The following is a 27,177-nucleotide window of genomic DNA, read 5'->3' as shown; positions in this document are numbered from 1 at the left end:
GCTCACTGCCTTGCCTACCCACAACCTGTTCCAGCTCAGCCATACTCCCCACTTCCCGCTCATGGCCTCTCCCTCTTTTTCTTTTCTGTGGGCCAAACTACTCATTTTCTTCATTCCTATCTCGTTCAGTTAAGGAAACTGGACTTGGGCCTTTTCTGAGCTCATCTGATCATACTGAATAAATCCTCCTTCTCGTGAAATTCCCTGCCCCCAGGGCTGCTTGTGTGTGGGAGTGTGGTTGTCTTCTCCATCTGCCTTTGCCAGCTTCTGCAAACCCCTGGGGACCACAGCTGCAAACCCGACCCTCGGCTATTGTTCCCAGATGCGCTGCCTGGTAGCCCTGGTACATAGCGGCTCAGAGGCAGCCAGGCATCAGAACACCGCCTCTTCCCTGGGATCCCTGAGGATGCTCTGCAGACTCCCGATCTCTAACTGCAGTGGCAAAATCAGCTGGGCTCTGCTAGGACTGTGAACCTTGGGTTTGGAGAGATGGCTCAACAGTGCTTGCTGCTCTTCCAGAGGACTGGAGTTCAGTTCCCAGCAATGAAAGTCAGGTGACTCCCAGTTTGCTGTAACTCCAGCTCCATGGCATCTGATGTCTTCTCATGGGCTCCGAGGGCCCCTGTACACACATGCGCACACACACATGCACACACGCATGTAAAAATAAATATTTTTTAAAGGACAATAGAACCCAGGAAAAAAATTATACTTAGAATTGTCTCTGCCACTTAAGTCAAAGATTTGTATTTTTTTGGTTTCTTTCTAGATAAGTTCATAGACGAATCATAGGTGAAAGCCCATGCATAGATCACATGTTCCCTCACTAACAAAAATACAAAGTTGATAACAATGTTTAAGAACCAGTTTTCAGTGACCCAGACAGCAGAGAAAATGATGCTGGGATCTTTCTACTCTGCCACGGAATTTTATCCCTCAACAAGAAGGATGTTGCCAATCTTGTCTTGTTTTAGAAAACCCGCAGGGAGGGAATTTGAAGAAAAGCTGGAACTGGAGAAGCACTGCCCCCTGTTGACCCCAAGTCAGGGGTCAGAGTGGCACACCTCCAGGACGTTCTCAGTTCAGAGGGCCACTCATGTCTTCACGAGCCAGACCTCATTACGACGTCCATAGGGCTTCATGGGCGGGTCATAGCCGGTACAGTAGTAAACGTCACCCTGGTAGGTGGCTGGCGTGCCCTCCAGGGCGGTACGGAGCTGGGTGGCGTGAGCGATGTAGTCTGCTTCCTTGGCATAACCACCGAATTGTCTGGAAATAGGAGAGCAAGGGCTGGTGAGAAAGGACATGATCGTGCAGGGAAGGGCAGTCGTTTAGGTCGAGAAGACACGGCCGTGGTTAGGTTAAGCAAGCTAGATAGGCGAGACTAGCGGGGTCCGATTCACCTCATCCGTGAACACGCAAAGACTGTTGTTCTCAAGTTATGCATGTTGCATGCAGCATTGCAACTAAAACCAGTAACCCAGAGAATGAAATGCAGCTAAATGAGTCCCCTTAGGGGAGGCTGACAGTCTCAGGGCCTGTCACCCTCTTCTCTGGCTCCCTCTGCTGCCTCAGCTAAGAGAATTCTTAGCCTGTCACCAGCAGGAAGGGACACCTAGGAGAAGCCATGGTGGTGCTGCTGTGGCTGGAGTAGCACTTGTATGTCTTCTAAAGCAGGGCAGCTGTCACAATGGAGCACATTCTAATGGAGACAAACAGTGTCTTCATTAGATGCTCACCAAGGTTGGGACCCTAGGGTGTCTTGGGAGGGACCCATGCCAGCTTTACACGCTTTGACAACGAAAAAAACCTCTTCTGCCCCCCCGTTTTTTTTTGCAAAATTACGAAAACTTTCTTTTCTAGGAAGTAAAGAGACTCCCCATGGATGGGGTTACTTCTCTTGGTGGCAGAAACGGGGACTAGAGGAGCCGTCCCTTTCGGGGTGAGGTGCTTCCTTATGTCACTGCCTCCACACCAAAGCCCATCCCGCAGCCAGCTCTAAATATATCATTCTACATCTGGGTTACACTACCTTCTTTATTAGAGTCCAATACACCCGCATGGCTAATGAGCTTTGTGACTCAAAATCTGACTTCGCACCAGGCCGAGACGAGGCCAAATGGTACATTATTTTTGGTGGGGTTCTTTGAATCATGCTTGGCTCTTTTACGAGCGGTTAGTCACACTCAGCAAGCATTCCGCCTGTTGATTACAGGGTCACCCAGGACTTCCTCTGTGAGGCATTGCTCATCTTAAGGACCAAACAACAGCCAGCGAATATTGGAGACGAAGCCAATTTCAATTGATTGCAACTTGGTTCTTCATGAAAACTTATGGCAGGGCAGGAGGCAGATGAAGACAGCTGAGTTCTGCTTCACTGGGACTTGCTGAGGAGGAAATTGGATTAGCAGACAGAAGATAAGTTTCAAGGGCTTTTCTAGCAATAAAGGCCCGCGGGTGAGGTGCTGGAGTTTTGTAATGTCTGTGTTTAAAGACTGCCCGTGTGAAAGTGAGGATCTAGTAATAGGAGCATGAACAGAAGGCTTCCCACAACCTCGACTTAGGCCTCGATATGAAATTGTTCCGTGAAAACGGATAACTCATGTTCTCTCAACTACCAATTCTGGGTGGGTTGGCACGATGGCTCAGAGGTTAAGAGTACCTGTTGCTCTCGCAGAGGACCTGAGTTCAGTTCCCAGCACCCACACAACACAGCAGCTCACAACCCCAGCTCCAGGCAATCCAATGCCCTCTTCTGGTCTCTGAAGACACAAAACCACATACAGACGCACACAGACATGCTTAATTAAATATGAGATAAAATCTTAAAAAACAAAAACAGACCTGGGCAGTGGTGTCGCACGCCTTTAATCCCAGCACTTGGGAGGCAGAGGCAGGTGGATCTCTGTGAGTTCGAGGCCAGGCTGGTCTATAGAGTGAGTTCCAGGATAGGCTCCAAAGCTACAGAGAAATCCTGTCTCGAAAAACACAAAACAAAAACAAACAAACAAACAAACAAAAAGCACTAAAGAACTGATTTTGGAAAGGTCTAGAAGTATTGTTCTTAAATGTGCCTTCATCAGCCGAAGGCAAAATGGCTGCGCGCCTGCTCCAATCCTATCCCAGCCACATTCCAGCTCCCAGTCAAAGTCAAATTCTTTAGTATCTTGACTGTTTGAGTCCTTTGTTAAGTCAGGATGGTGACAGTGCCAATCTTGAGAGGCTATCGGGGAACTGAAGTGAGGAGAAAAGACTGCGGACTGCCCAGTGGAGTGCTAGGGGGTACAAGTATAACAGCTGTCTCTTGCCGTCTATGAGGTGTGTATTCTAGGTCGCCGCAAAGATATTAAAATCTGTAGTTACTCAAGTCACTTATGCAAAAGGCACAGTATCTGGATATGGCCCATGGAATCCTCTCATATGCTTGTGTGAGTGTGTGCATGCATGCGTGTGTGTGCAGGTATGATGTGTGAAGGAGGATATGTGTATGTACGCTACAGCACAGGTGGAGAGAAGGCGACAACCTTAGGGTAGTCAGTTTTCTCTTTCTGTGGTGGGGCTCGGGGCTCAAACTCAGAATTCCAGGCTTGCATGGCAAACCCTTTCCCCACTGAGTGCTGGCTCCTCTCATGCCCTTCAAATAATTTTTGGATTACGGGCCATACCTCATGCAATGGAAATGCTCTATAAATAGCTATTACAATGCATTTTTTAAGGGAATAATGATGAGGGGAAAAAGGTTTGTGGGGCTAGCGAATGGCTCATTTGGTAAAAATACTTGCCAACCAAGCCTGATAACCAGGATCCACGTGGTCAAAGAGAACCAACTCCTGCCAAGTCATTCTGACATCCATATGTTCACCATGCCATGCACTCATTTACGCACGCACGCACGCACGCAACCAACCACCACCAGCAGCTGTCCCAAAGTGTTTTGTAAAATGTTTATATATGTTTGTTACAGGTGCTGATTACAAGTATTTTTCCACACAGATCTGTGTTGGGTCAAGCAGATAGACGAATATATTCATGTGGTAATTTCTTAAAATTAAAAAAAAAAGAAGAAAGAAACAGGTGGATATCTGGGAGTTGGAGGACAGGCTCCAAAAAGCTACAAAGAAACCCTGTCTCGAAAAATAAAACAAAACAAACAAGTCTATTTACTTATTTATTATTTATTTATTTAAGGTGTGTGTGTGTGTGTGTGTGTGTGTGTGTGTGTGTGTGTTAGTTGTGTGTATGTGTGTGGTGCATGTGGTGCACAGCATGGTGCCGCGCTGTGGCGGGGACTGAGAACAACTTGTGCAGGTCGTTTCTTTGTTTTCACAGTGTGGATCTGGAGAATTAAGCTCAGCTGTCAGCCTTGTGGGCCAACACCGTTACCAGCAGAGCCATCTCAACAGCCCTCACGTAGCCCTTCCTAACTATTTTAATGTCTATCCGTCACCGTCACCGTGTGACAGCTAAATTTTGTCAGCTTGACTGGGTTTGGAATCACCCAGGGGACACACCTCAGGGTGTGCCTGTAAGAATGTTTCCAGCGTCTGTACTCTTGAATATTAACCTTCATCAGGCGATGAAAGGAGACTGAGACAGAGACCCACATTGGAGCACCGGACTGAAATCTCAAGTTCCAAATCAGGAGCAGATGGAGAGAGAGCACGAGCAAGGAACTCAGGACCGCGAGGGGTGCACCCACACACTGAGACAATGGGGATGTTCTTTCGGGAAACTCACCAAGGCCAGCTGGCCCGGGTCTGAAAAAGCATGGGATAAAACCGGACTTGCTGAACATAGCGGACAATGAGGACTACTGAGAACTCAAGAACAATGGCAATGGGTTTTTGATCCTACTGCACGTACTGGCTTTGGGGGAGCCTAGGCAGTTTGGATGCTCACCTTACAAGACCTGGATGGAGGTGGGTGGTCCTTGGACTTCCCACAGGGCAGGGAACCCTGATTGCTCTTTGGGCTGACGAGGGAGGAGGACTTGACCGGGGGAGGGGGAGGGAAATGGGAGGCGGTGGCGGGGAGGAGGCAGAAATCTTTAATAAAATAATTAATAAATTTAAAAAAAAGAATGTTTCCAGCGACGTTTAACAGAGAAAAGAACGAGCATGCGCAGTGTGGCCTCACAGACTGAATGCAAACTCAGAGAAAGTGGGCTGAGCATCCACAGCGCCCATTACCCTCCGCTTGATGGATGCGCTGTGCCTGTTGCCTCACAGTCCTGCCTCCAGCTTCTCTGCCATGACGGGCTGCAATCCCTCTCAAACCCAGCCTCTGAGGACCTTCCTCCCTTAAGCTGCTCTTTGTCAGGATTTTTGTCGTAGCAACAAGGAAGCTAACGCACACTGAAATCGTAGACAGGACAAAGAACTGGAGTCAGACAGGCTCACTGGGAAAGCGATGGAGCTGGTAGCAGAAGCAAAGGCGTCTCCACACAGGAGGTACTGGCTACAGTCACAGCGAGGAGAGCTCAAAAATGGTTCTCAGGGGCCCAGGGACCTCAGTGGTGACTACAGGAACAGGACCTGACAAAGGACTCTTGGGAGGAGGAAACCCCGTGGAGGGCGACAAAGGGAATGCCATCGCTCAGGAATTTATTAAGTTCACTCCTGAAAGCCCCCGGCTTCTTTAACATTTGTTCCTGGGAAAAACATGATGCTTGGAATAAAAATAAAATTTCCCTCTGGCTTCACCATGGAAACGACTAGAAAACAAACATCGCTGGGAGGGTCACAGAGACACGGGCACGTGCTCTCTTCTCTGCCCATTTTACCAACTCACTCTGGCCCCATCCCAGAAAGATACAAACAAACCAGACAGCCGACTCCACCCAGGACCACAGCCCCTCACACGGAGGAGGCCCAGCACTGGCCCCTCACACGGAGGAGGCCCAGCACTGGCTGACTCAGCCCGTCACCACCACCAACCACCTCGTTCCTGCTGGTCTCAGCTTCCCCGCTGCACACAGGATGACAGCTACGTGTCCACAGCACTCCAGATGCATCAGCGTGCTCAAATGCGCACTAAGGAATGCTCGTAAAGTACTTTGAGTTCCCAAAAGGAAATAAAGTGCTCCCATTGTTTCTGTAAGCCTGTTAATAAGTTTCTAACTCCTTGTCTTCAAAGAAGCTGTCCTCTGGGGCGCTGTATTTTATCTCGCCCAATGTTAGAATAGAGACTACGGTTACCATGGAAGCAAAAGACACAGACACACAGATACAGATACACACACACACACACACACACACACACACACACACACACACACACGCATGCACACACTTCCAGAAACAAGGGACTAACTAAATAGACTAGGGAAGTTAGGAGGTGGTTAAGAGGCAGACTTTCAGTCAGTCAAAGAGGGTAATTCGCCCACCATGTTATCTCTCTGAGGTCTGTGATGCTAACATTCAGTTTAGCACCACAGGGAAGGAGAAAAATGGAATGACTATGGGATTGACCATCTAGTGTTGTCTAAACCTTTAACAGGAGGTCAACAGCAGCTGGCAGAGTTGGCTGCTGTCCTTCCTTTCCCACTGTCACTGTGACAAACAGTGACCCAGAGCAACCCAGGGGAGAAAAGGGTTTCTTTGGCTTAACTTCCACATCACAGTCCACTGAGGGAACTCAGGATGGGAATCTGGAGGCAGGGACTGAAGCAGAGGTCACAGAGGAACCCTCTTTACTGGCTTGCCACCCATGGCTTACTCAACCAGCTTTCTTATAGCACCAAGCACCACCAGCCCAGGGATGGCACCTCCCACAGTGGGCTGTGCCCGCCCATATCAATCATTAATCAATAGAAGGCCCCAAAACAAAACAAAAACCTCCTTACAGCCCAATATAATGGAGGTAATTTCTCAGTTGAGATTCCCTCTTCCCAGGTGGCTAGTTTTATGTCAATTTGACACAAACAAGGGTACTCTGAGGAGAGCAAGCGTGTAGGTCCTTTTCTCAATTGGCGATTGATGGGAGAGGGCCCAGTCCATTGTGGATGAGGTCACCCCTGGGCTGCTGGCTCTGGGTTCTATAAGGAAGCAGACTGAGTGAGCCATGAAGAGCAAGCCAATCACTCCTCCATGGCCTCTGCATCAGCTTCTGCCTCCAGGTTCCTGCCCTGTGTGAGTCCCTGTCCTGACTTCCTTCAGTGATAAACAGCAATGTGGACTCTTAAGCCACATAAGCCCTTCCCTCCCCAAGTCGTTTTCAGGCATGGTGCTTCATCAGAGCAACGAAGACACCACGTGACTCTAGATTGTGCCACGTTGACAAAAACTAAGCAGCCCAGCGCTGTATGCCACAGCTATGCACCAGGCATGAAGAACAGCAGCGGAGTAACTGCATCTCTCGATTCCGTAACGAGGAGGGCATTTCTCTCAAGCAGATGGAAAAGCCCTGACTGCGTGGACGCTCAAGCAGGCAAACAAGCCCTGACTGCATGGACGCTCAAGTAGGTGAACAAGCCCTGACTGCGTGGACGCTCAAGCAGACGGACAAGCCCTGACTATGTGGATGCTCAAGCAGGCAGACAAAGCCCTGACTGCGTGGACACTCAAGCAGACGGAAAAGCCCTGACTGCGTGGACGCTCAAGCAGATGGAAAAGCCCTGACTGCGTGGAACATCCCTGAGCACAAAGCCCAGGCGGAGCACGGCAGCTGAAAAGCTCTGTGGCCCCCTGGCCACCAGCTTTAATTGTTCGGTCAGACTATAAGGGCAGATGGAAACACAACCTAACGGGTGATGTGTGGACATTTACATATATGATCTTATCTCATCCTTACAGTGGGCTAGGCATTCTTACATCTGTTCTACAGACATGGAAACCATGAGTCATATGCCATCAATTCTAAGGTCATGGCTGCTGAGTGAACTGGGGCTGTAACGTTGGTCACCTGACAATGAACTCCTGGTTTCCAGCTTCCCCTCTCTTCTTTATTGTTTGCAGAGTAGGGAAGCAAATTAAAAATCATGCTCACAATGCTCTCCATCACTGAGTCTCACCCCTTGCCCTTCCAACTTCTTCTAATCATACAAACACACATATACATGTATATACACACCCACCCCACACCCATATATATATATATATATATATATATATCCAGTTGTGGTGGTGCATACTTTTAATCCCTGAAGATCTCTTGTGAGTTCCAGGTCAGCCTGGTCTATCTACATAGTGAGTTCCAGGATAGCCAGGGCCAGGGTTACATGGTAAGACTCTGTCTCAGACAAAGACTTAAAAGTATTCAGGTAGTATTACATTTCTTCCTAAGGCATTGTATTTATCTAGAAAGTCCTGTTAATTAATGTATGATCTCTCTGAAGACACCTCTTTACAAGACTGTAGGAAAAGAATTTAGTCACCAGACTGCATTATGGGAATAGTACTTCTGGTTAGAAATAGCCCTGTTGCTTTGTCTTATCAACCTTGCTTTCAGCGGAATCAGAGAGTGACACACAGTGCTGGAAATGCACATTTGATTTGTGGTGACACCATGTGGCCAACCTAGGAATAATCCCACAATAAATTAGAATTCTATGTTCAGTTATAACACATTCATTCATGGAGCAAGGCTAAATCAGTGCAGTATTTGGCACTTTTCAATTTTGTTTTGGTTTGTTTGAGGCAAGGTTTTACTATGTACCCTGGACTAGCCTCAAACTGCCTCCCAAGTGATGGGGTTATAGATATGTGCTGCCTTCATGTGTTTAGATTTCATAGACTTCCATAGACCTGGCTCAATTCTTCCTCCCCTCTCCCAATTCTCCCCTTTCCCTCTCTCTTTCTTTCTCTTCCTTCCTTCCTTCTGGTATGGGAAGTCCTTCTGTATATTTTATTGGTTAATGAATAAAGAAGATGCTTGGAACTATAGACAGGGCAGAATAGAGCTAGGTGGGAAAACTAAACTGAATGCTGGGAGAAAGTAGGCGGAATCAGAGAGACACCATGTAGCCGCTGAAGGAGAAAGATTCCCGCAGGGGTTTGATGGAAACTTGCCGGTAGGCCATGACCTCATAATGATGCACAGATGGATAGAGATGGGTTAATTTAAGATATAAGAGCTAGCTAGCAATATGCCTAAGTGATTGGCCAAACAGTGTTTTAATTAATACAGTTTCTGTGTGATTATTTCGGGTCCAGGTGGTCGGAATGAACAGTCTCCGCTAACATCCTCCCTTCCATGGCTCTACTTTATATGTGTATTGAGTACAGTGTGTGCTCATGTATGTATACATTGCTGTGCATGCACAGATGTGTGAAGGCCAGTGGTTAACACTGGGTGTCTTCCTTACTACTCTCCACCTTATTTTTTAAAATGTCCCTCACTAGACCTGGAGCTCACCGGTTCTGCTAGAGCCGCTGGCCAGTGAGCACCAGAGCTCTCTCCATCTCTGCCTCCCCAGCCCTGGAATAGAAATGTGTGATGTTGCCCCAGGCTTTTTCTTCGTTGCATAAGTGCCAGAGATCCAAACTCAGGTCCTCTGGTTTACACGGCAAGCAACGCCATCAACCGGCCCACCTCTCCAGCCCTGAGTCGACCCTTTAATACTGATTTATTTGTGCACACATGTGTGCTATGTGTGTGTATGCATGTTTACACATGCCATATGGAGGCCAGAGGACAACGCTGGGGAGCTGATTCTCTCCTTCCACTTTGTTGAGCTTAGGGTTTCTTGTTTCTGCTGCTTCACCGCATGGCTAGCTAGGCTATGGCTTCCAGATGGTTCTGTTTCCACTTCCCATCTCGCCATAGGGGTGCTGCGCTTGCAGGTGCATGACACTGCATCTGTGCTTTCATGTGGGTTCTGGGGACTGAACTTAGGTTAGTAGGTTGTGTGGCTGTTCGGACCCACAGAGCAATCTCCCTGGTCCTAATCTACCCTTTGTCTAAATGCCCTTTTCCATGCTAAGGAACAAAGTTCCTTAGAGGGTGGTTAACTCGAGTTGAGAGCAGAAAACAGTAAGATGTGCTTGAAAGCAAGGAAGATGCCAAAAGGTGTGTCAAAAGGACAAGTTCAAGACCAGTGTGGGATCCTAAGACCCAGTCTCACAAAGGGAGGGAGGGGCTGGAAATAGCTCAGTGGTAAAAGTGCTTGCATGAGATCCTGAGCGAATCTGCAGTCCTGTCAATAAAAGCTAGGCACATAGCAAGAGCACCTGTAATATCAGCGCCCTCCTGGGGTGACAGGAAGTGGAGACAGCTGGCCTGGTTTGGTAGTAGAAAAGGAGCAGAGTCTGTCTGAAACAAAGCGAACACCAAGGATCAAGACCCAAGCTCTCCTCTGACCTTCACATCCTCTCCACGGCATACCCACGCCTGCGCTTATACCCACAACAAATAAATAGATTCTTTTCAAAAAGTCTAGAAGGAAAAACAAAAAACAACAAAGAATGAGTACAAAGTAGTGCAAAGCATCCAGCATGTCTAAAGTCGTAGGTTTCTGTGTATGGCAAAAACAAAAACACACAAGCAACAGAGAGGAAGATCTCTGCCTTTGGAAGACATGGATGAAAGAAATCGTCATTCTAAAAACTAGCAAAGGAGGAGAAGGTGACAGCCATGCATCCTGATCTTTCTATATGACCCTGCCTTTGTAGAACCAAACAAGGGAAGAGGGGAGACTTGTCTTTGTTGAGGTACGCCAGCAGATAAACTAAGATGCAAATAGAGGACATTATTTGGTAAGCTCCAATAGGACAGGCACCTAAGTGGGGACATCCATGGCTTACCAGACAACTCCACAGGAACAGAGGTTAGTGGACACAGGAGCCCCTACCAGGGCTCGGCACCTAGAGACACAGGAGCCCCTACCAGGGTTCCACACCTAGAGACACAGGAGTCCCTACCAGAGCTGAGCACCTAGAGACACAGGAGCCCCTACCAGGGCTCAGCACCTAGAGGCACAGGAGCCCCTACCAGGGCTCAGCACCTAGAGACACAGGAGCCCCTACCAGGGTTCCACACCTAGAGACACAGGAGTCCCTACCAGAGCCAAACTCCTAAGAAATACTTGGGTTCCAAACTCGCCCTCAGTCTAAATGGATCTCTAGTACCAAATACCAGTCTCCAGTCAACACAGGACAAAGGGACATGTTTAAATGTCACATAAATGCAAGCTGCGAGACTGAGACATTTGGGAAACAACAAGACCAGTGATCCACCAACTGCAAGACAAATGAATGCGTTCTGTGGTGTGGAGAATTAGAGATTGAAAAAGCTTGAAGACAGACTGACCAAAGCCAGATGGCTCAGCAGATAAAGTACTTGCCGTACAAACCTAATGACTTGAGTTTGATCCCCCAAACTGGCAATGGAAGGAGAGAACTGACTACCAAGATTGTTCTCTGACCTCCAAGGCACGTATGAACATGCATTACACATACACAATAAAAAATTAACTGACTAATCGCAAAGCAGTCATGGGTTCAAGTAAACCTTGAAAATGAACTATAAGATGATGGGAGAGTCAGGCATGGTCATGTATGCCTGTAATCCCAGAACTCAAGGCCTGCTTGGAATGCTTTAAGAGACCCTGACTCAAGCACCCAAATAAGGAAGTAAATTAATAAACAAAGATCTAGATAAATAATTAGTTTATATATTTTTAGAATTGAACAAATTACTGTTAACATTTAGAAGTAGTATGGTTTTATGATTGTACTTTTTAAAAGAAAATCCAGTAGTTCCATTAAACTATTTATGGGTGAAATCATATAATGCCTGGACTTACTCAAAAAAGTAGTTCAGGGTGTTCATGCCTGTCATCATAAGACAGGAAACTGACCCCGGGTTCACCATCCATGCGAATGACAGGTACAAATGCTTTCACTATCTTTTGATCTCTGCCTCTTATAGGTGGCTGGGGATGCTTAGGATGAAAATTTCCATAAAATATTTAGCAATTAAATCAACAAAATATATTCTAACATATATTTTATATAATATAAAATAACAAAAGCAATTATACTGTGGTAGTTTGGGTGCAAACGTAGGCTCGGGTATTTGAACACTTGGTCCCCAGCTGGTGGTGCTGTTTGGGGAGATTATGAACCTTTGCAGGAGGAAAGATGTCAGGAGATGTGAGCTCTAAGAGTTTAAAGTCTTGCTCCATTCGCTTTCCTTTCTGTTTTGTGTTTCCTGTTGGGTTGCGATCTCTCAGCTTCTAGCTCGGGCCTCCTGCTCCCATGCACCAGCCACCATGATGGACTCTCCCTCTGGAGCCGTAAGACAAAATAAACTCTATCGACAGGATTTTATCACGACAACCGAACAGTAACTATGACAGTACCAACCCATTATTCTGAGTCTGGATGGACAAATGGTTAGAGCTTAGCTGCATCCTCAACTGTGGCCACCACGGCTGAAGATGCTTGTCTTCCTCTGTACGTGGCTAGGTACCTGTCACCTGGGATTTTTAACAAATGGGGAATCACCAACCACTTAGAAGAGACTTGCCTTCTGAGAGAGGCCTGGACCAAAGGACAAAAGACATGTGCTGGGGCTGGGGTGAGCGGGGAACTGGTTCAGTTGTGCCAATCTTCAGGTAATTACTAGATAAAGAATAATAGGTCACAGCATTAAGTAACTTACAAATAGTGTTTTAGAGAGTATTAATAGGTAGCCTTTCACAGTAGCCCAGGGTACTGTGTATCACATTCATTATATCAGCAGGGCTTAACCTATGGGGAAAACTAGGCCTTAATGAAGTTTAGTAACTTCTAAAGCAAAGTCTTGCTATTAACGCAGCAGAACTGAGAATCGTTCTACATAATAGCAGTTTATACTTTGCCCCAGACCACCTATCAAACTGTAGGAAGGAGAGCGGGCAAGACAGAGTGGGAATGACAGAGAGACCAGTAGGCGGCTAGGGGACGAGATTTAAGGAGGCTCTTACTCTCAGAGCTCACCCCGCACTTGGGTGGCTGTAGGAGTAAAGTGCTTCCTTAAATGTTTGCATCCTGGGTCCCTCAGTTACCTATCTCAGTCCTGACTCTGCTTAGAGTTCACCCAGCCTCTGCGCAGAGGCAGGGAAGTCTGAATGAGGACTAGAGTAAAAAGAAACAACTCCATCGGCAGCAGCACAGCTGTGTATTCCACCTCTGACCTCTGGGGGGCTCTGTTCACCCAGCCAAAGACCTAAGAGAGCTGGCGCTCTCACAGGCTGGCCTTCTAAGGAATAAGGGTGGGGAGGAAGTCCCACCCTCAGAGCAGGAATTGGAGCAGGGAAGCCTACAGTCCACCTTTGTATGGGGTGGGCTAGTAGTGGACAGAAACTCCGTGCAGCGGAAGATCATTTATACGGCTAATTTTCAAAGTGGTCTTGAGCAGAACCCAACCCCCAGCCTATGGCTACTATTAAAGAAGATTTTGGTCTTCTGAACCTTATCAGGGGCCTGTTACACAGTGGGATTTCAACGAGCAGGGAGTCACCAGTTATCTGAAAGATTTGACTTGCAGGGCAGGCCATGTACCAGACCCGGGGTGTGAGTAGCTCAGTGGTAGAGCACATGCTTAGCATGCACGGGGTAGTGGGTTCAATTCCCAGCACCAAGGAAACAAAGCAAAGCAAAACAAACAGAAGCCGGCAACGGTTTGCCCCCACTACTTCCTATAGTGAAGAAATGCAACCGTGAGGGAGTCCCTGAGACAGAACCAGAAGGACAAGAGAGTGGATGTGTCCTTTGCCTAGAGGACCACAGACCAGGAACAATCAGGGGGGTGGCTGTTGAGCTCTGACAAACACTCCCTACCCTTCTACATTCAAAGGAAGTGCGGGGTGTAAATCACGTTCCCCACTATTACATTCCAATTTATTTGTGAGCCCAAACTACGATTGATGTATATATCCCTTGGTTTTTCTAAGCCCCTGCTGTGGATAATGTAGGTAGGTATTCATCTTCAACAGCAAAAAGATTCAAGAAGAATCTGAGGCCGTCAAGCGTGGATGGGGATGCTAAGAACCCTCTCCTTACGTGGAATAGACGGTGATGCCCTCCCGCTCCTCGATCTTCACGCTCTCATCACCCGGAACCGGTGGGCTGCTTTGAAACTGGTTCGGAATCCGGAACCAGACTTTCAGCTTCTTCTGTAGGGAGCCATCTTCATTGGGGAACACGGCAAAAGAGATAGGGACTGTCATGCCCATGCCAATTCCTAAAGGCATCAGAACACAGAGGGCAGCAGGCGTTAGATAGAGCCTCTATGAGCCATGGATATAATTTCTCTTCCAAGGCATTTTTTTAAACGAGCAACAAACATTTTAGGCAGTAAAAATATATAATTAGACTTGTGCAAATGTTTTATATAACTTTTATATGCTGGAGATAAGAGTATAATGGTGCTATTCATTTTTACGTGTTTGCATGTATGCCTTCTGAGCGTATGTGTATCACGTTCATGTAAGTGTCTGTGAAGGCCAGAGAGGGTACTGGGTCCCCGGAACTGGAGCTACAGATGACTGGGAGCCCTGTGGGTGCTGGGAGCCGAGCACTGGTTCTCTGCAAGTACAGCAAGTTCTCCTACGTGCTGAGCCATCTCTCCAGCCTTTCCTTTGGCTGAGAGCTGAGTTTAGGTCCTCTGAGAGCAGTAATTCATCTTACACCAGTGCACCGCCTCTCCAGCCCCCATGCTTGAGGAAACAAAAGACAAAAAACTATTTGGTTGCACATAGCAAGACTGTAGATATGTCAGGATCTGCATATGTGAGAAAAATATAAAATATGGAAAAGGATGGGTAATACGACCTCCCTTGCAGGACAGAGTATAACTGTTCAAAACAGGAGAATGTCTGAGTAAATTATGGACACGTAATGCCATCCATACAAGGCAACTATGAGGAATTGTGCTGAGAAGGCTGTTTAACCACAGAGCATAATTACAAAACAACAGGTAAAAGGGACAAAATATGCAATAGTCGGAATATTCGGTTTGTATTGAAAGGTCCCCTGAAAGGCCTGGTGTGGTGCCACGGGCCTATAATCCCAGAATTCCAGAGGAAAGATTACGTTCCAGGCAGCCCAAGTTACGTAGCAAGATCCTGACTCAAAATCCAGGAGCTGAGGATGCAGCTCAATGGTAGAACATTTGCTTAGCACACCCAAGGCCCTGGGTCCGGCCCCTAGCACTTTGAAGTTCTAAAGAGACACAGAAATGTGTGAGCTAGAACGGTGGCGGAAATTAGCCATTGAGTTTTGTTTATACATATTGACAACTGAGACAGATAGTTTAACAGTTAAGAGAAAAAAATCTCCTTAACCTCTTACAGGGCATCTTAATTTGTAAAGCCTGCTTACTTTGCTCTAAGAAAATATTACCAAGGTTAAAATAGTTCTGTACTATCTTTCTAACTACCAGCACGGGAAATACTCAAAAAATCAAACCCAGTATCTCTATTTTCATGTTCTTTTAAAACCCATGACTAGTTTTCAAGGATTCTGCAGGGCTACCTAAGTCAGAAAGCTGCTTACGAGTCCAAAAAGCTGATGTGGTATCACACGCCTCTCAGCACTGGGAAAGCAGAGGCAAGTGAATCTCCGCGAGTTTGAGGCCAGCCTGCTCTACATAGTCAGCTCCGGGACAGCCTCACTATGTAAAGACCCTGCCGCAACCCCTAACCCCCAAGAAATAAGTAAAAATAAAACTAAAAATTACACTCTCATGGTGTACCTTACATAAAACTTCAGCCCAATGACTAGAAATGGGGCTGGAGGAGGGGGCAGCCAGCCTGGACTGCTGTGTCCCAACGCCAGGAATGGCTTAAGAGTTCACAGACCTTCTACCACCAGAGCTGAGTCTGGGGCTGCCACACGCACAGCTCACTGAGGGCTGACGGGTTTCCAGCCTGGTGCTGACAGTTTCCAGTCAGATGACAGCTGTGCACAGAACCCAGCTTCCTATGGGTGTGCTCTGCCCACTCACCCACGGTGAACACGTAGTGTTAAAAAACACAGTAAAACAGACGAGTGAGCACTGCTCTGCACTTGGGAAGAACCACGAACTGAGTGACAGAGAACGTGTATATCTCGAAATGAGAGGCCGGCTGGGCTGACACCCGAGCTTTGGAATAGGCAGTCACAGGTGTCTCTAGTCACCCCTGGCATTTCCTCGGCTGACATGAGCTCACACAGAGCCCCATCCCTCTGGGGTGCTCACCCTTATCATTGGTGCCGCCCACATACTTCATGATCTTGGGCATTGCTTCCCGGAGAGCCTCATCCACAGGCTTGTCTGTCACTTCCACGGTAGCGAACTTCCCTCCTTCACAGGCCCTCTCCTCATAGGAGACGTCTTCCTAGAGATCCAGGCGACACAGTGATGAGAACAGAGATCGAAGCAGCGAGAAACTCCTCAGAGTGGGTACGGTGGCCGTGTAGACGGAGTCGAAATGAAGTACCATGAGATCCTGGAACTCTCTATAGACCAGGCTGGCCTCAAACTCAGAAACACAGAATTAAAGGCATGTGCCCTATGCCCGGCTGATTCTGAGGTTTTTACAAATGTAGATTATCAAAAGTTATTTAAAAATCTTACAGGAAGGGCTAGCGCTTGCCTGTAATGGCAGCACTTGGGAGGCAGAGACAGAATAAGAGTTCAGGGTTATTCTCAGCTACCTAACAAGATGAAGGTCAACCTGGGCTACATGATAGGCTGTCTCAAAGCAAACCCAATGACCACCAAACAACAAATACATTTTATGATTGATATTCTGAGGTTGCTAGTGAAGCTATTGGATCTCAGAATACTGGAGACAACACAAAAGTGAAACACCAAGAGATCGAAAAGATTTTAGAGACTAAAAAAGGAGAAAGAAAGAAAGAAAAACGAGGTGCTGGAGAGGTAGCTCAGAGTGAAGACTGTGCTGTGCTTGCAGAGGACTCAAGTTTCGATCCCAGCACCCATGTTGGGCAGCTCACACTCTTTTTAATTACAGGTCCAAGGGATCCAAAGCCTCTGCCTCTGGACTCTGGGGGTACCTCAACTCACATACACATAATTAAAAATAAATAAATCTTTAAAAAATCTGCTTACTGATATGAAAAAAAAATCCCTAGAAAGGTTAGCAGATAGCGTTGCTTGGAACATCCCAGAAAGTTAAGAACAACACAGGGTAAGGTGATAAAGGAAGTTAGCAAGAGAAGACGTGAAGGCTGGACTGGGTGGCACTGGGGAGGTAGAGGAAGAAGGATCAGAAGTTCTAGGCCAGCCTGGGCTCCATGATATCCTGTCTCAAAATGCAAAATAATAATTAAATCAAACCAAAAAATAACAATCCTCCAAATGCTCCCTTTTACCAGATATAACCACCCAAAGAAGCTACAAACAGCAGAAAAGGAGGAAAGGGAGGAGAAGAGGAAGGGGAGGAGAAGAGGAGGGGGAGGAGAAGAGGAGGGGGAGGAGAAGAGGAGGGGAAGGAAGAGAGGAGGGGGAGGAGAAGAGGAGGGGAAGGAAGAGAGGAGGGGGAGGAAGAGAGGAGGGGAAGGAGAAGAGGAGAGGGAGTAGAAGAGGAGGGGGAGGAGAAGAGGAGGGGGAAGAGAAGAGGAGGGGGAGGAAGAGAGGAGGGGGAGGAGAAGAGGAAAGGGAGAAGAGGAGGGGGAGGAAGAGAGGAGGGGAAGGAGAAGAGGAGGGGGAGGAAGAGAGGAGGGGGAGGAGAAGAGGAGAGGGAGAAGAGGAGGGGGAGGAAGAGAGGAGGGGAAGGAGAAGAGGAGAGGGAGGAGAAGAGGAGGGGGAGGAGAAGAGGAGGGGGAGGAGAAGAGGAGGGGGAGGAAGAGAGGAGGGGGAGGAAGAGAAGAGGGGGAGGAGAAGAGGAGGGGGAGGAGGAGAGGAGGGGAGGAGAAGAGGAGAGGGAGAAGAGGAGGGGGAGGAAGAGAGGAGGGGAAGGAGAAGAGGAGAGGGAGGAGAAGAGGAGGGGGAGGAGAAGAGGAGGGGGAGGAGAAGAGGAGGGGGAGGAAGAGAAGAGGGGGAGGAGAAGAGGAGGGGGAGGAGGAGAGGAGGGGAGGAGAAGAGGAGGTGGCAGCAGGGGCAGTGACAGCAGCAATGAAAAGACAAACGACAGTGTATGCTGGCAAGGAGAAGGATGCAGGGAAAGACGAACCATTTGCACTGCGGGTGGAATGCACAGTGGTTCGGCTACTCCGGAAATCCGTTTGGAGGATCCTCAGAAAGCTAAGAATGACCATATGACCTAGCTATTCCCCTCCTGGGAACATATGTGATGGCTCCTACGTCACTGCACCCTGGAGAGCCACACACCCATGCTTATCACTGCGTTATTGACAGTAACTCCGACGTGGAGCCAATCTAGATGTTCCCCAGCGGAGCAGTGGACACCGAGTGTGAGGTGTAGACAACGGTAAAGAGGGAATCAACAACAGCAGGAAAATGGGTGGAAGTGGAGGTCACCATGTGGAGTGAGACAATCCAGACTCGGGGAGATAAAGACCACATTTCCGCATTGCTGCATCTACATTTAAATCCATATAAGGTACATACACCTGTGACATGCATGTGAACTATAGAGGAGGAAGAGGGCTAAAGGGAGGGTGGAAGAGGGTGAGGACAGCTATCTTGTTTTCTTTCATGCAGAACCCAGCTTTAAACACACACACACACACACACACACACACACACACACACACACACACACACACACACAGGCAAGAAAACTGAAGGGGAACCATCTGTGGAGAGGGAGGAGGAGAAACGCAGGGAACAAATACAAGCAAAATACATTGATATTTATATAGATATGTAAGTGAAAATCCCTGAATGAAGCTTGTTATCTTGTATACTAACTTAAAACATTAATAATAGAGAGCCAGCAGTTGGATGGCTCAGCAGGTCAAGACACCTGCCACCACGTCCGATGACCCGAGTTTGTTCCCAGTCCTATGTGGTAGAAGGTGAGGTCTGACTTCTGCAGGTTGTCTTCTGACATGTGTGCCATGGTATGCCCACTCACATGAATGAACACACCCTGACACACACACACTACCAAATAAATAAAATTAAAACAAAAAAGATCAGAAAATTCAACATTTAGGAGATGCCAGAAAAAGAAACACACACACACAAAGGCAAAAACAAGCAAAAAAATGTATTAATAGTAACAATCCCCCAGGAACTGACAGTACCAAGAACAGTCTTGTTCTAGTAGTGTGGCTGAGAGTGAGGAAAAGTTGAAGTTGAGGACTGGGATACAGCTCAGCAGTAGAGGACTTGCTTATTGTGGGTGAGGCTGTCTGTTTTAACCCCAGCAATGCCAGGGTAAAGAAGTATGTATGCTCTTCCATAGCTCTAGACTCAATACCAGCCCCTGACTCCGCTTGGTTTATTTTGGTGTTAAGAGAGAGCGAGCCCAGGGCTGTGCGTGCATGCGTGTGCATGTGTACAAGCATGTGTGTGTGCATGCTTGTGTCAAGCTTTACCACTCAGCTAGACACTGCCCCATCTTGCTTTTCTTTCCTTTCTCTAGTTGTGTTTATTTCTTTTGGAGCTGGGGATGGAACCCAAGAAAATGTAGTCATAAAATTTGTGGCGTCCCATCAGTGTTGCCATGTTACTGAAGGAGTGAGGTCCCCTCTTGGGGTTCTTACACTCATTAACAAAAGAATTCAAAAGAAAGCCTATCAGCCTTTGAAAGACAAACCCGGGGCAGGCAAGCTGTGAATCTTGGCAGCAGTCTGACGGAGGGAGACGGAGCAGAGAAAGGAGAAAGAGCCATGCCATTTGACTTAAGCGCACATGGGGGCCATACTCGTTGTGGGCTAATCTTTTCGTACACTGTGAAGACGGTCTTTGCCAAGGCACCTTCTGATTGGTTTAATAAAGAACCGAATGGCCAATAGCTAGGCAGGAGAGAATAGGCGGGACTTCCAGGGAGAAAGAGGAAGTGGAGATGAGTGTCGGCTTGTGAGAGAGGCCAGCGAGATGGGGAGTAAGTTGGCAGTAGAGAATGGAAGAGAGGTGAAAGCTATGTGTCAGAATGTAGATCAATAAAAATGGGTTCATTTAAGTTATAAAAGCTAGTTAGAAACACGTCTAAGCTAAAGCCAAGCTTTCATAATTAATAATAAGTCTTCATGTCATTATTTGGGGGTGGTGATCCCCACAAGAAAGCCTGGTGAGAAACCTTACTACACATCCACACGGTGGCGGGGGGGGGGGGGGCTTTGGAGAGAGTGAGGCTGAAGTGAAGGGAAAGCCTGACTGGAAGAGAGACAGAGAAGTAACGAGAAAGGTGTGTCTGCCTGCCTGCCTCCCTCCTTTCCTCTCTGCTTGCCTTCCTCCCTCCCTTCCTTCCTTTCTCCCTCCCTCCCTGCTTGCCTCCCTCCCTTCCTTTCTCCCTCTCTTCCTTTTCTCCCTCCCTCCCTCCCTGCCTCCCTCCCTTCCTTTCTCCCTCTCTTCCTTTTCTCCTTCCCTCCCTCCCTCCCTCCCTCCCTCCCTCCCTCCCTCTCTTCCTTCTTTCCTTCCTTTCTCCCTCTCTTCCTTTTCTCCCTCCCTCCCTGCTTTCCTCCCCCTTCTTTCCTCCCTCCCTCCTTCCTTTCCTTCCTTCCTTCTTTCCTTCCTTTTTCCCTCTTCATTTTCTCCCTCCTTCCCTACTTCCTTCCCCCCTCCGTCTGTCCGTCCGTCCGTCCGTCCCTCCCTCCCTCCCTCCTTCCCTCTCTCCCTCCCTTCTTTCCTTAATTTTTTAGACAGCGTTTCTCTGTGCAACAGCACAGCCCTGGCTGTCCTGGAACTCCCTCTGTAAACCACCTGTATCTGTCTCCCAAGTGACAGGATTATGAGTGTGTGCCACCACCACCAAGCTGAAAGTTGTGCTTTTCTGAGTAAACCAGCAAAGTAGGCAGGCTTGACTGTAGCTCCGTTTGCTGCTAAAGGCTGGGATTCTGGACAGGAAAAGTGTGCTATAATCTCATTAAAATAGTAAGTATTCCTCCGTTCTCTTCATCGTGGTTTATGGCAAACCTGCCTTCCTGAGGGTGATCCCTTGGTTCCTTGGGGGACTAGCTTGCGCAGCTGCATGAACTCTGAAGGGAGGAGACAGTGGCATGCCTCTATCCACGGCAGATGCCATTCTTTGGGTTGGAAGGGCAACAGCTCCCCTGCAATGGGCCTTCAATGCTGTCCTACCATGGAGCTGCATTCCCAGCCTCCCCAGCTCACCCCGCACACTGCAGTCTCTCTTCCCACACAAAGCTTCTCTCCACCAAGGTCTGTCCTTTGTACCGAGCCTCTGTCCTATGGCCTTTAACCTCTCCCTGTGTTCAGACTCACGACAAACATGCAGCTCTCCTGTGCCCTGTCCCCTTCACCTTGCCTTGTGACATCTTCTGTGATAAAATGCTGTGTTCCTGGACATCCAGGAAGTCAGTATTGCTCAAACTTTATTTGTGTTTGTTCTTCAAACTTTTAAAAAATTTTACAATCCACAAAAGAAAACTGTTTCTACATCAGCCTTTATCATGAACACACACGTGGCTGAACCAATGTTCTGCAAAAACAACACTTCACCCATAGCGACGGGGTACAATGTGACTCCTTCAAGTCTTTTCCCTTCTACTCGGGTTGGGTGAAGTTTATCTCAGGGCACTAAAAGTAAAGTTGGTCTGTCCGGCAATGAGACACTGCTGTAGTCGAAAAATAAAGTCTTTGTGGATAAGAGCTAAACCACCCAACTTTACATGATGCAAATCCGTGGGTGTTTATTTGGTTAAAGGCTTTCTCCTTTAGTGATTAGGAAAATGGTACTCATGACTGAGGAACTGGCTGGTTAGGGTTAGGGTTATCAAACAGGGTTTCCTGTATCATGCCACACCAACGAGTCTCAACTGGAGAGGTGGCTTTGACTCCTAGGGCTCTAAGAGGGGAAAAGAGAATTTAGGTAGGACTGTGGGTTGTGAATGGTCTCTGTAGTTTGAATAAGTATAATTAATACTCTAACTTCATATTTAAAATGCAAAACCTATTTTTGTACAAATTAAAGGTGAGTAACAAGAACGAGGACAGGGAGACTTTATCTTAATTTTTTTCTGAGGGGGTGGGGGTCTCACTATGTAGCCCTGACTGGCCTGAACTGGCTGTGCAGACTAGGCTGGTCTCAAATTCACAGAGACTCACATGCCCCTGCCTCCTGGTGCTGGGACTAAAGGCGTGCACCACCATGCCCAGAGCCAGGAAAATTTCATGCACACTCTGAGTGTCCAGTTCACGTTTAACTCCCATTCAGAGACTGAGAGTGTAACTCATGGGGAGAGTGCTTGCCTCATGTTTACAAAGCTGTGGTGGTATTTGCCTATAATTTTAGCACTGGGCAGGAGGAGCAGAAGTTTGAGTTCAAGAACAGTCTGGTCTATCTGAGATCAGTCTCAAAAGTAAATATTTCTCATAGCTTTACAGTTCATGGTGGCTGGTGTATCCATATTGCCATGGTCACCCATGTTCATGCAGGAAAGCCTATTTGAACTCAGTGGGGCAGACACACACACACACACACACACACACACACACACATGAAAGCAAGAAGGGGTACTTTTGGAAAGAAGGCTGGGGGATGAGACAAGATAATAAGGAGTGTAAAAAACTAATATTGATTATATACATGTAGGAAATCATCAAAGAATTAAATAATAAAAGAAAGAAAGAAAACCCCTTCCTATGAGATAGAGGAATTGCATCAAAGCAAGAATCAAGAGGCAGCTAAACAGCCTTGACTCTGGGCCATCTCACCTAGTAACACCGGGGACCCCTATGAAGCTTCCAGCTAGTGAGACTGATATTTCCAAACAGCCTTCCAGGACTAACTCTGGGTGTACCCCGGCAGAGTTCACTCTCTAACACCCCTGTCCCCGTGAACCCCGCACCCCCTCATTCTGCTATTTGCCGTGTTTTAACGTTCGAAACTCAACCACGTGAATCACAGAGCTTCAGAACTGCAAACGGTTTCAAAGGTCACCTAACTGTATTTACCCAGTAGGAAATGAAGAATCAGACAGATTGGATTGCCCAAGAAGACCCAGTTGCTGAAAGGCGAAACAGGAAACAGAATTCTTCTCGGCACCCTCCGTTCTAGTGCTTGTCGAAGGACCCCAGGGGTGTGCGGACGCCCGCGGCATTCCGCTTCTCTTTGGTCAATGCTATTGGAGTCAGACACTTGTATGTCCGGTGACAAATTTGGAACAAAGTCTCAGAATTCATTTTATTCAGTTAACTTCTGTAACAAGTGGGGCAGCTAAAGGCAAGAACTCACTGGAAAAAAGAGACAGCCGATTCTTTGGGCTTTCCTTCCTCCTTCTATGCAAATAATCAGCAGGCTCTGAGTATCTGCTAAGGACTGAGCATTGCACTGGGTATCATTGTGCAAAAGGACCTGAATTCATTCACGTTCTCTCTCTCTCCTACCTTCCCTCACTCTCTCCCCTCGGTGTGTGTGTGTGTGTGTGTGTGTGTGTGTGTGTGTGTGTGTGTAAACAAAGGGACAAGCTCAGATATCATTTATCAGGATCCAACCACCTTTTTAAAAATTTATGCTGGACAAGTAGTGGTGTAATAAGCCCAGCACTTGGAAGGCAGAGGCAGAAAGATCTGAGTTCAAGGCTAACCTGATTTACAGAGTGAGTTCCAGGACAGCCAAGGCTACACAGAGAAACCTCTGTCTTGGAAAAAAAACAAACAAAACACAAGATTGTTTATGTGTATGAGTGTTTGGCTGCATGAATAATGCATAAATGTATACCAGGTGCATCCCTGGTCCCCAGAGGTCAGAAGAGAGCTTTAGAGCCCCTTAAACTGGAGTTACGAATGGTTGTGAAGTGAGTGCTGGAAACTGAACAGCCACTGCTTTCAACCATTGAGCCACCTCTCCAGATCCCTTGGTTGCTTTTGTTTTGAGACAGGTTCTCTTATTGACCTGGAAGGCAATACATATGCATAGGGGAGGTTAGTGCTTTAGTCTTCATTTTTAGAGGTATCGGGGAACAAGAGGTTAAGTGCCATGCCCAGGACTCAAACCTAGGCTGTTGTCCTGCACGTCCTGCACGTATTTGCACAGGTTGGACCAGAGGACACCGATCATTTGGTGGAACATTCTTATCAGTCCTGCGCCAAGCCTTCTCAGGACCCACCCAACTCAGACTAGTGGGCTCCCTGCTCCCTCCCTCCTCGAGCAATGGAGAACCTGATAAGGTCTGGCTGAAATCAGTCCCTAGCATGTGGGCGGCTCAAAGCCACATGAGGCCCAGCCCACAGGGCCCTTTCCACCTGCCAGGGGTGTAGACAACCGATTGTGACCCAGACCCTGACTCTGTATGTCAAAGACAAATCTTACAAGTCTCTTTGAATATTTAACAATATGTCACAAAGGCAGCCTTAGCCTTCCCTTGAAACTGAAGAATCTGGGGCCTAGGGTGGCTAGAATGTTAAGTAACTTATTTATAATCCTCCTGTCTTCACTGCTGAGTGCTGGAATTGCAGCTAGGCACAGCCATGCCTGGCTTAGTTCAAGTCTTAACAACGTCTTTTGAAGTTTCAATGAGATAACTACGCTATAAGTCGCTCAGCAGACACCTAGCACTGGGGTGTGAGCTGCCTGATGTAGATGCTAGGACTCGAACTCAGGTCCCCTGCAAGAGTGCTGCACAGTCTTAACCTCTGTGCCGTCTCTCCAGCCCCATAGTGTATATGTCTTATTTGCTCATTAGCCACTGAAACAAAAGTTTCATGAGGGCAGAACTCCTGGGTGAATTCATTCTGTTGTTATATAGCTCCAGCTTGGAGCTCACAATGTAGGCCAGGATGACCTCGAACTCGTGGCAATTCTCCTGCTTCCGCCTCCTGAGTTCTGGGTTTGTAGCTATGAGCCACCATATCCAGCATGGTTTTGTCTACTCTCTCTCTCTCTCTCTCTCTCTCTCCCTCTGTCCCTCCAACTGGCCCTCCCTCTCTTTCTTTCTTTCTTTCTTTCTTTCTTTCTTTCTTTCTTTCTTTCTTTCTTTCTTTCTTTCTTTCTAAGATGCCTGGCCCACACATAGTTGACACACAAAAGAGTGTTATTTGTTAAAATAATTATTGTAAACTTGGGGATTTCTCACAGAGAACTTGGATATCTGGCTTTTCTTAACTTGACAACACTAGTCCTGGGAAGCTGCTTGGTGGTAAAGCATTCTTTTTCTTTGTTTTTTTGTTTGTTTGTTTGTTTGTTTTTTGAGACAGGGTTTCTCTGTGTAACAGTCCTAGCTGTCCTGGAAGTAGCTCTTGTAGACCAGGCTGGCCTCGAACTCACGGAGATTCACCTGCCTCTGCCTCCCGAGTGCTGGGATTAAAGGTGGGCGCCACCACCACCTGGCTTCATAAAACATTCTTAACATGTTTCAGTGGCCACCAGGCCCTGTAATCTAACCAGCCGGTTCCGTTCATTTCCATTATCTGCCTGGCTGGTGAAGGCCTTTGAATGTGGGTCCCCCTGCGATCAGCCCTTCAACTGCCTGTTCCATCTACAGCTGGAGAAACTCTGAGAGAGGGACAGATGCCTTGCTAGGCCTCTAGATAACTGAGTCTAGTCTAGAGGTGAGTTGTGAGCTTTTGTGTGAGGCTCACTGTGATACGTTCCAGAACTTGGTCCCCAAGTATACAAGCCTTTACCAGAATTGTTATAAAGAGAGATGGTACTGAGATAAAATACTTGTCAGGCCAAGGGCACAGGGCAGTGGTGAAACACTCAATCTGTAGCATAAGGCTCTAGGTTTGATGCCCAATATCAACCAGTCAATAATCAAATAGAGTTTAGGGAAAACAATGTATGCGTGCAAGATTTTAGCTGAGTACCCAGCTTCCAGTTTTCAAGAAAGCAGACCGTTGCCCACTCATGTGTTGAGGCAAGCTAGACAGAACACGGTGATTATATCTCCTCACTCTCTCTATGCACCCAACACGAACAGTTCTATAAATCATGACCCGTATAGCTCTGAACTTTTGAAAATACCCGTGACTGTGAACTGCCACACAAGCTGCGCTGCACAGCCCAAGGCAGGTTGAAGATCCCCTCATGGCTCCCTAGCAGATCTGCCTGCTGCCCCCACCCCACCCCGCCCGGCACTCCCAACCTGCACAAGATGTCTGCAACACAAACCTTTTGTATTCCTTCTGTATTTGGATTTTTTTTTTATGTTTGTTTGTTTTTTTCTCGCTAGGATTTTTGTCAGTCGTTTCTGCAACCAAGAGTCTATCGCGAACAAAATTGCTCAGAATGTAGTCAGGCGTGGTGGCTCACGCCTGTAACCCTAGAACACAGAAGGCTGAGGCAGGAATATTGCCACAGAGTTCAGGACCAGTCTGGGTTACACAGCCAGTGCCAGGCCAGCCTGGGACAGAATGGGTCTCTGTACTAAGAGGGGGGAAGTTCAAACAGTTTGGAATGCTTAAATGGACGAATGCATTCAACAGGCGGTGTCCCACTCTCCAAGATGGATCCTTTTCGCATCCTGCTCGGGCTGAGCCCGACAGCATTCTCCCCTCCTTCCCAGGGCCAGCGCCTGGCTGTGAAGTGCGGCGGCAGCAGGAACGCAGCTCAGTCACAGTCCCACCCACAGTTTCGCAACACCCCCTCCAGCCCAGGGCCAGGGTGGGGACGGCTGCGCAGTCCTCCAGTTCTAACGCCGTTCTGCGGGCCTACCTTGCCCCCGGTGCTCAGAACCTGCCAAGGCCACGTCTCCACGCTCCCGAACAGCGAGTTTCTGATCATGCCCAACATGGTGTCACCCTAGTAGCTGGACGATTGCGCGGAAACTCCGTGGCCAAACAGGACAGCAGGGTCCACAGAGTGAGCGGCCAGTGAGTGCCCGAGAAGTCAAGGGACTGGGCAGTGCGGGGCGTGGCCGAGGCGGGGTCCCCACAGGCTCCACCCACACGAGCCTTCTGCAATCTTTTGGGTGGAGCAGGGATCAGTGCCTGAAACACCTCATTCTATTCCAGATACACCTTTTTCCCCCCTCTTTTTTTCATGACAAGGTTTCTTTGTGTAGCTCTGGCTGTCCTGGAACTACGTTGGTCTGGAATTCACAGAGATCCACCTGCCTCCGCCTCCGGAGTGCTGGGATTAAAGGCGTGCGCCACCACTGTCCAGCAAGATATATTTTCTATTTTCCTTAGTCACCTTCTTCCTACCTCAATGCC

At 47.8% G+C, this 27,177-nt stretch overlaps 1 protein-coding gene across 1 annotated transcript; it reads right to left on the bottom strand.

The window, feature by feature from the left end:
• Positions 1–731: 731 nt before the first annotated feature.
• Positions 732–26,864, bottom strand: Hebp1 (heme binding protein 1). Its single transcript, XM_075982495.1, has 4 exons — positions 26,678–26,864; positions 16,165–16,303; positions 13,986–14,166; positions 732–1,269 (listed from the first exon to the last, which is right to left on the bottom strand). Exons 1-4 carry the CDS (start codon positions 26,753–26,755, stop codon positions 1,095–1,097), a joined length of 573 nt encoding a protein of 190 aa, XP_075838610.1. The 5' UTR covers positions 26,756–26,864; the 3' UTR covers positions 732–1,094.
• Positions 26,865–27,177: the final 313 nt, after the last annotated feature.

Source organism: Microtus pennsylvanicus, chromosome 8, assembly GCF_037038515.1.
Source record: "Microtus pennsylvanicus isolate mMicPen1 chromosome 8, mMicPen1.hap1, whole genome shotgun sequence".
NCBI lineage: Eukaryota > Metazoa > Chordata > Mammalia > Rodentia > Cricetidae > Microtus > Microtus pennsylvanicus.
The sequence above is the reverse complement of the archived record's forward strand: the minus strand, read 5'-3'. Positions and strand labels throughout refer to the sequence as shown.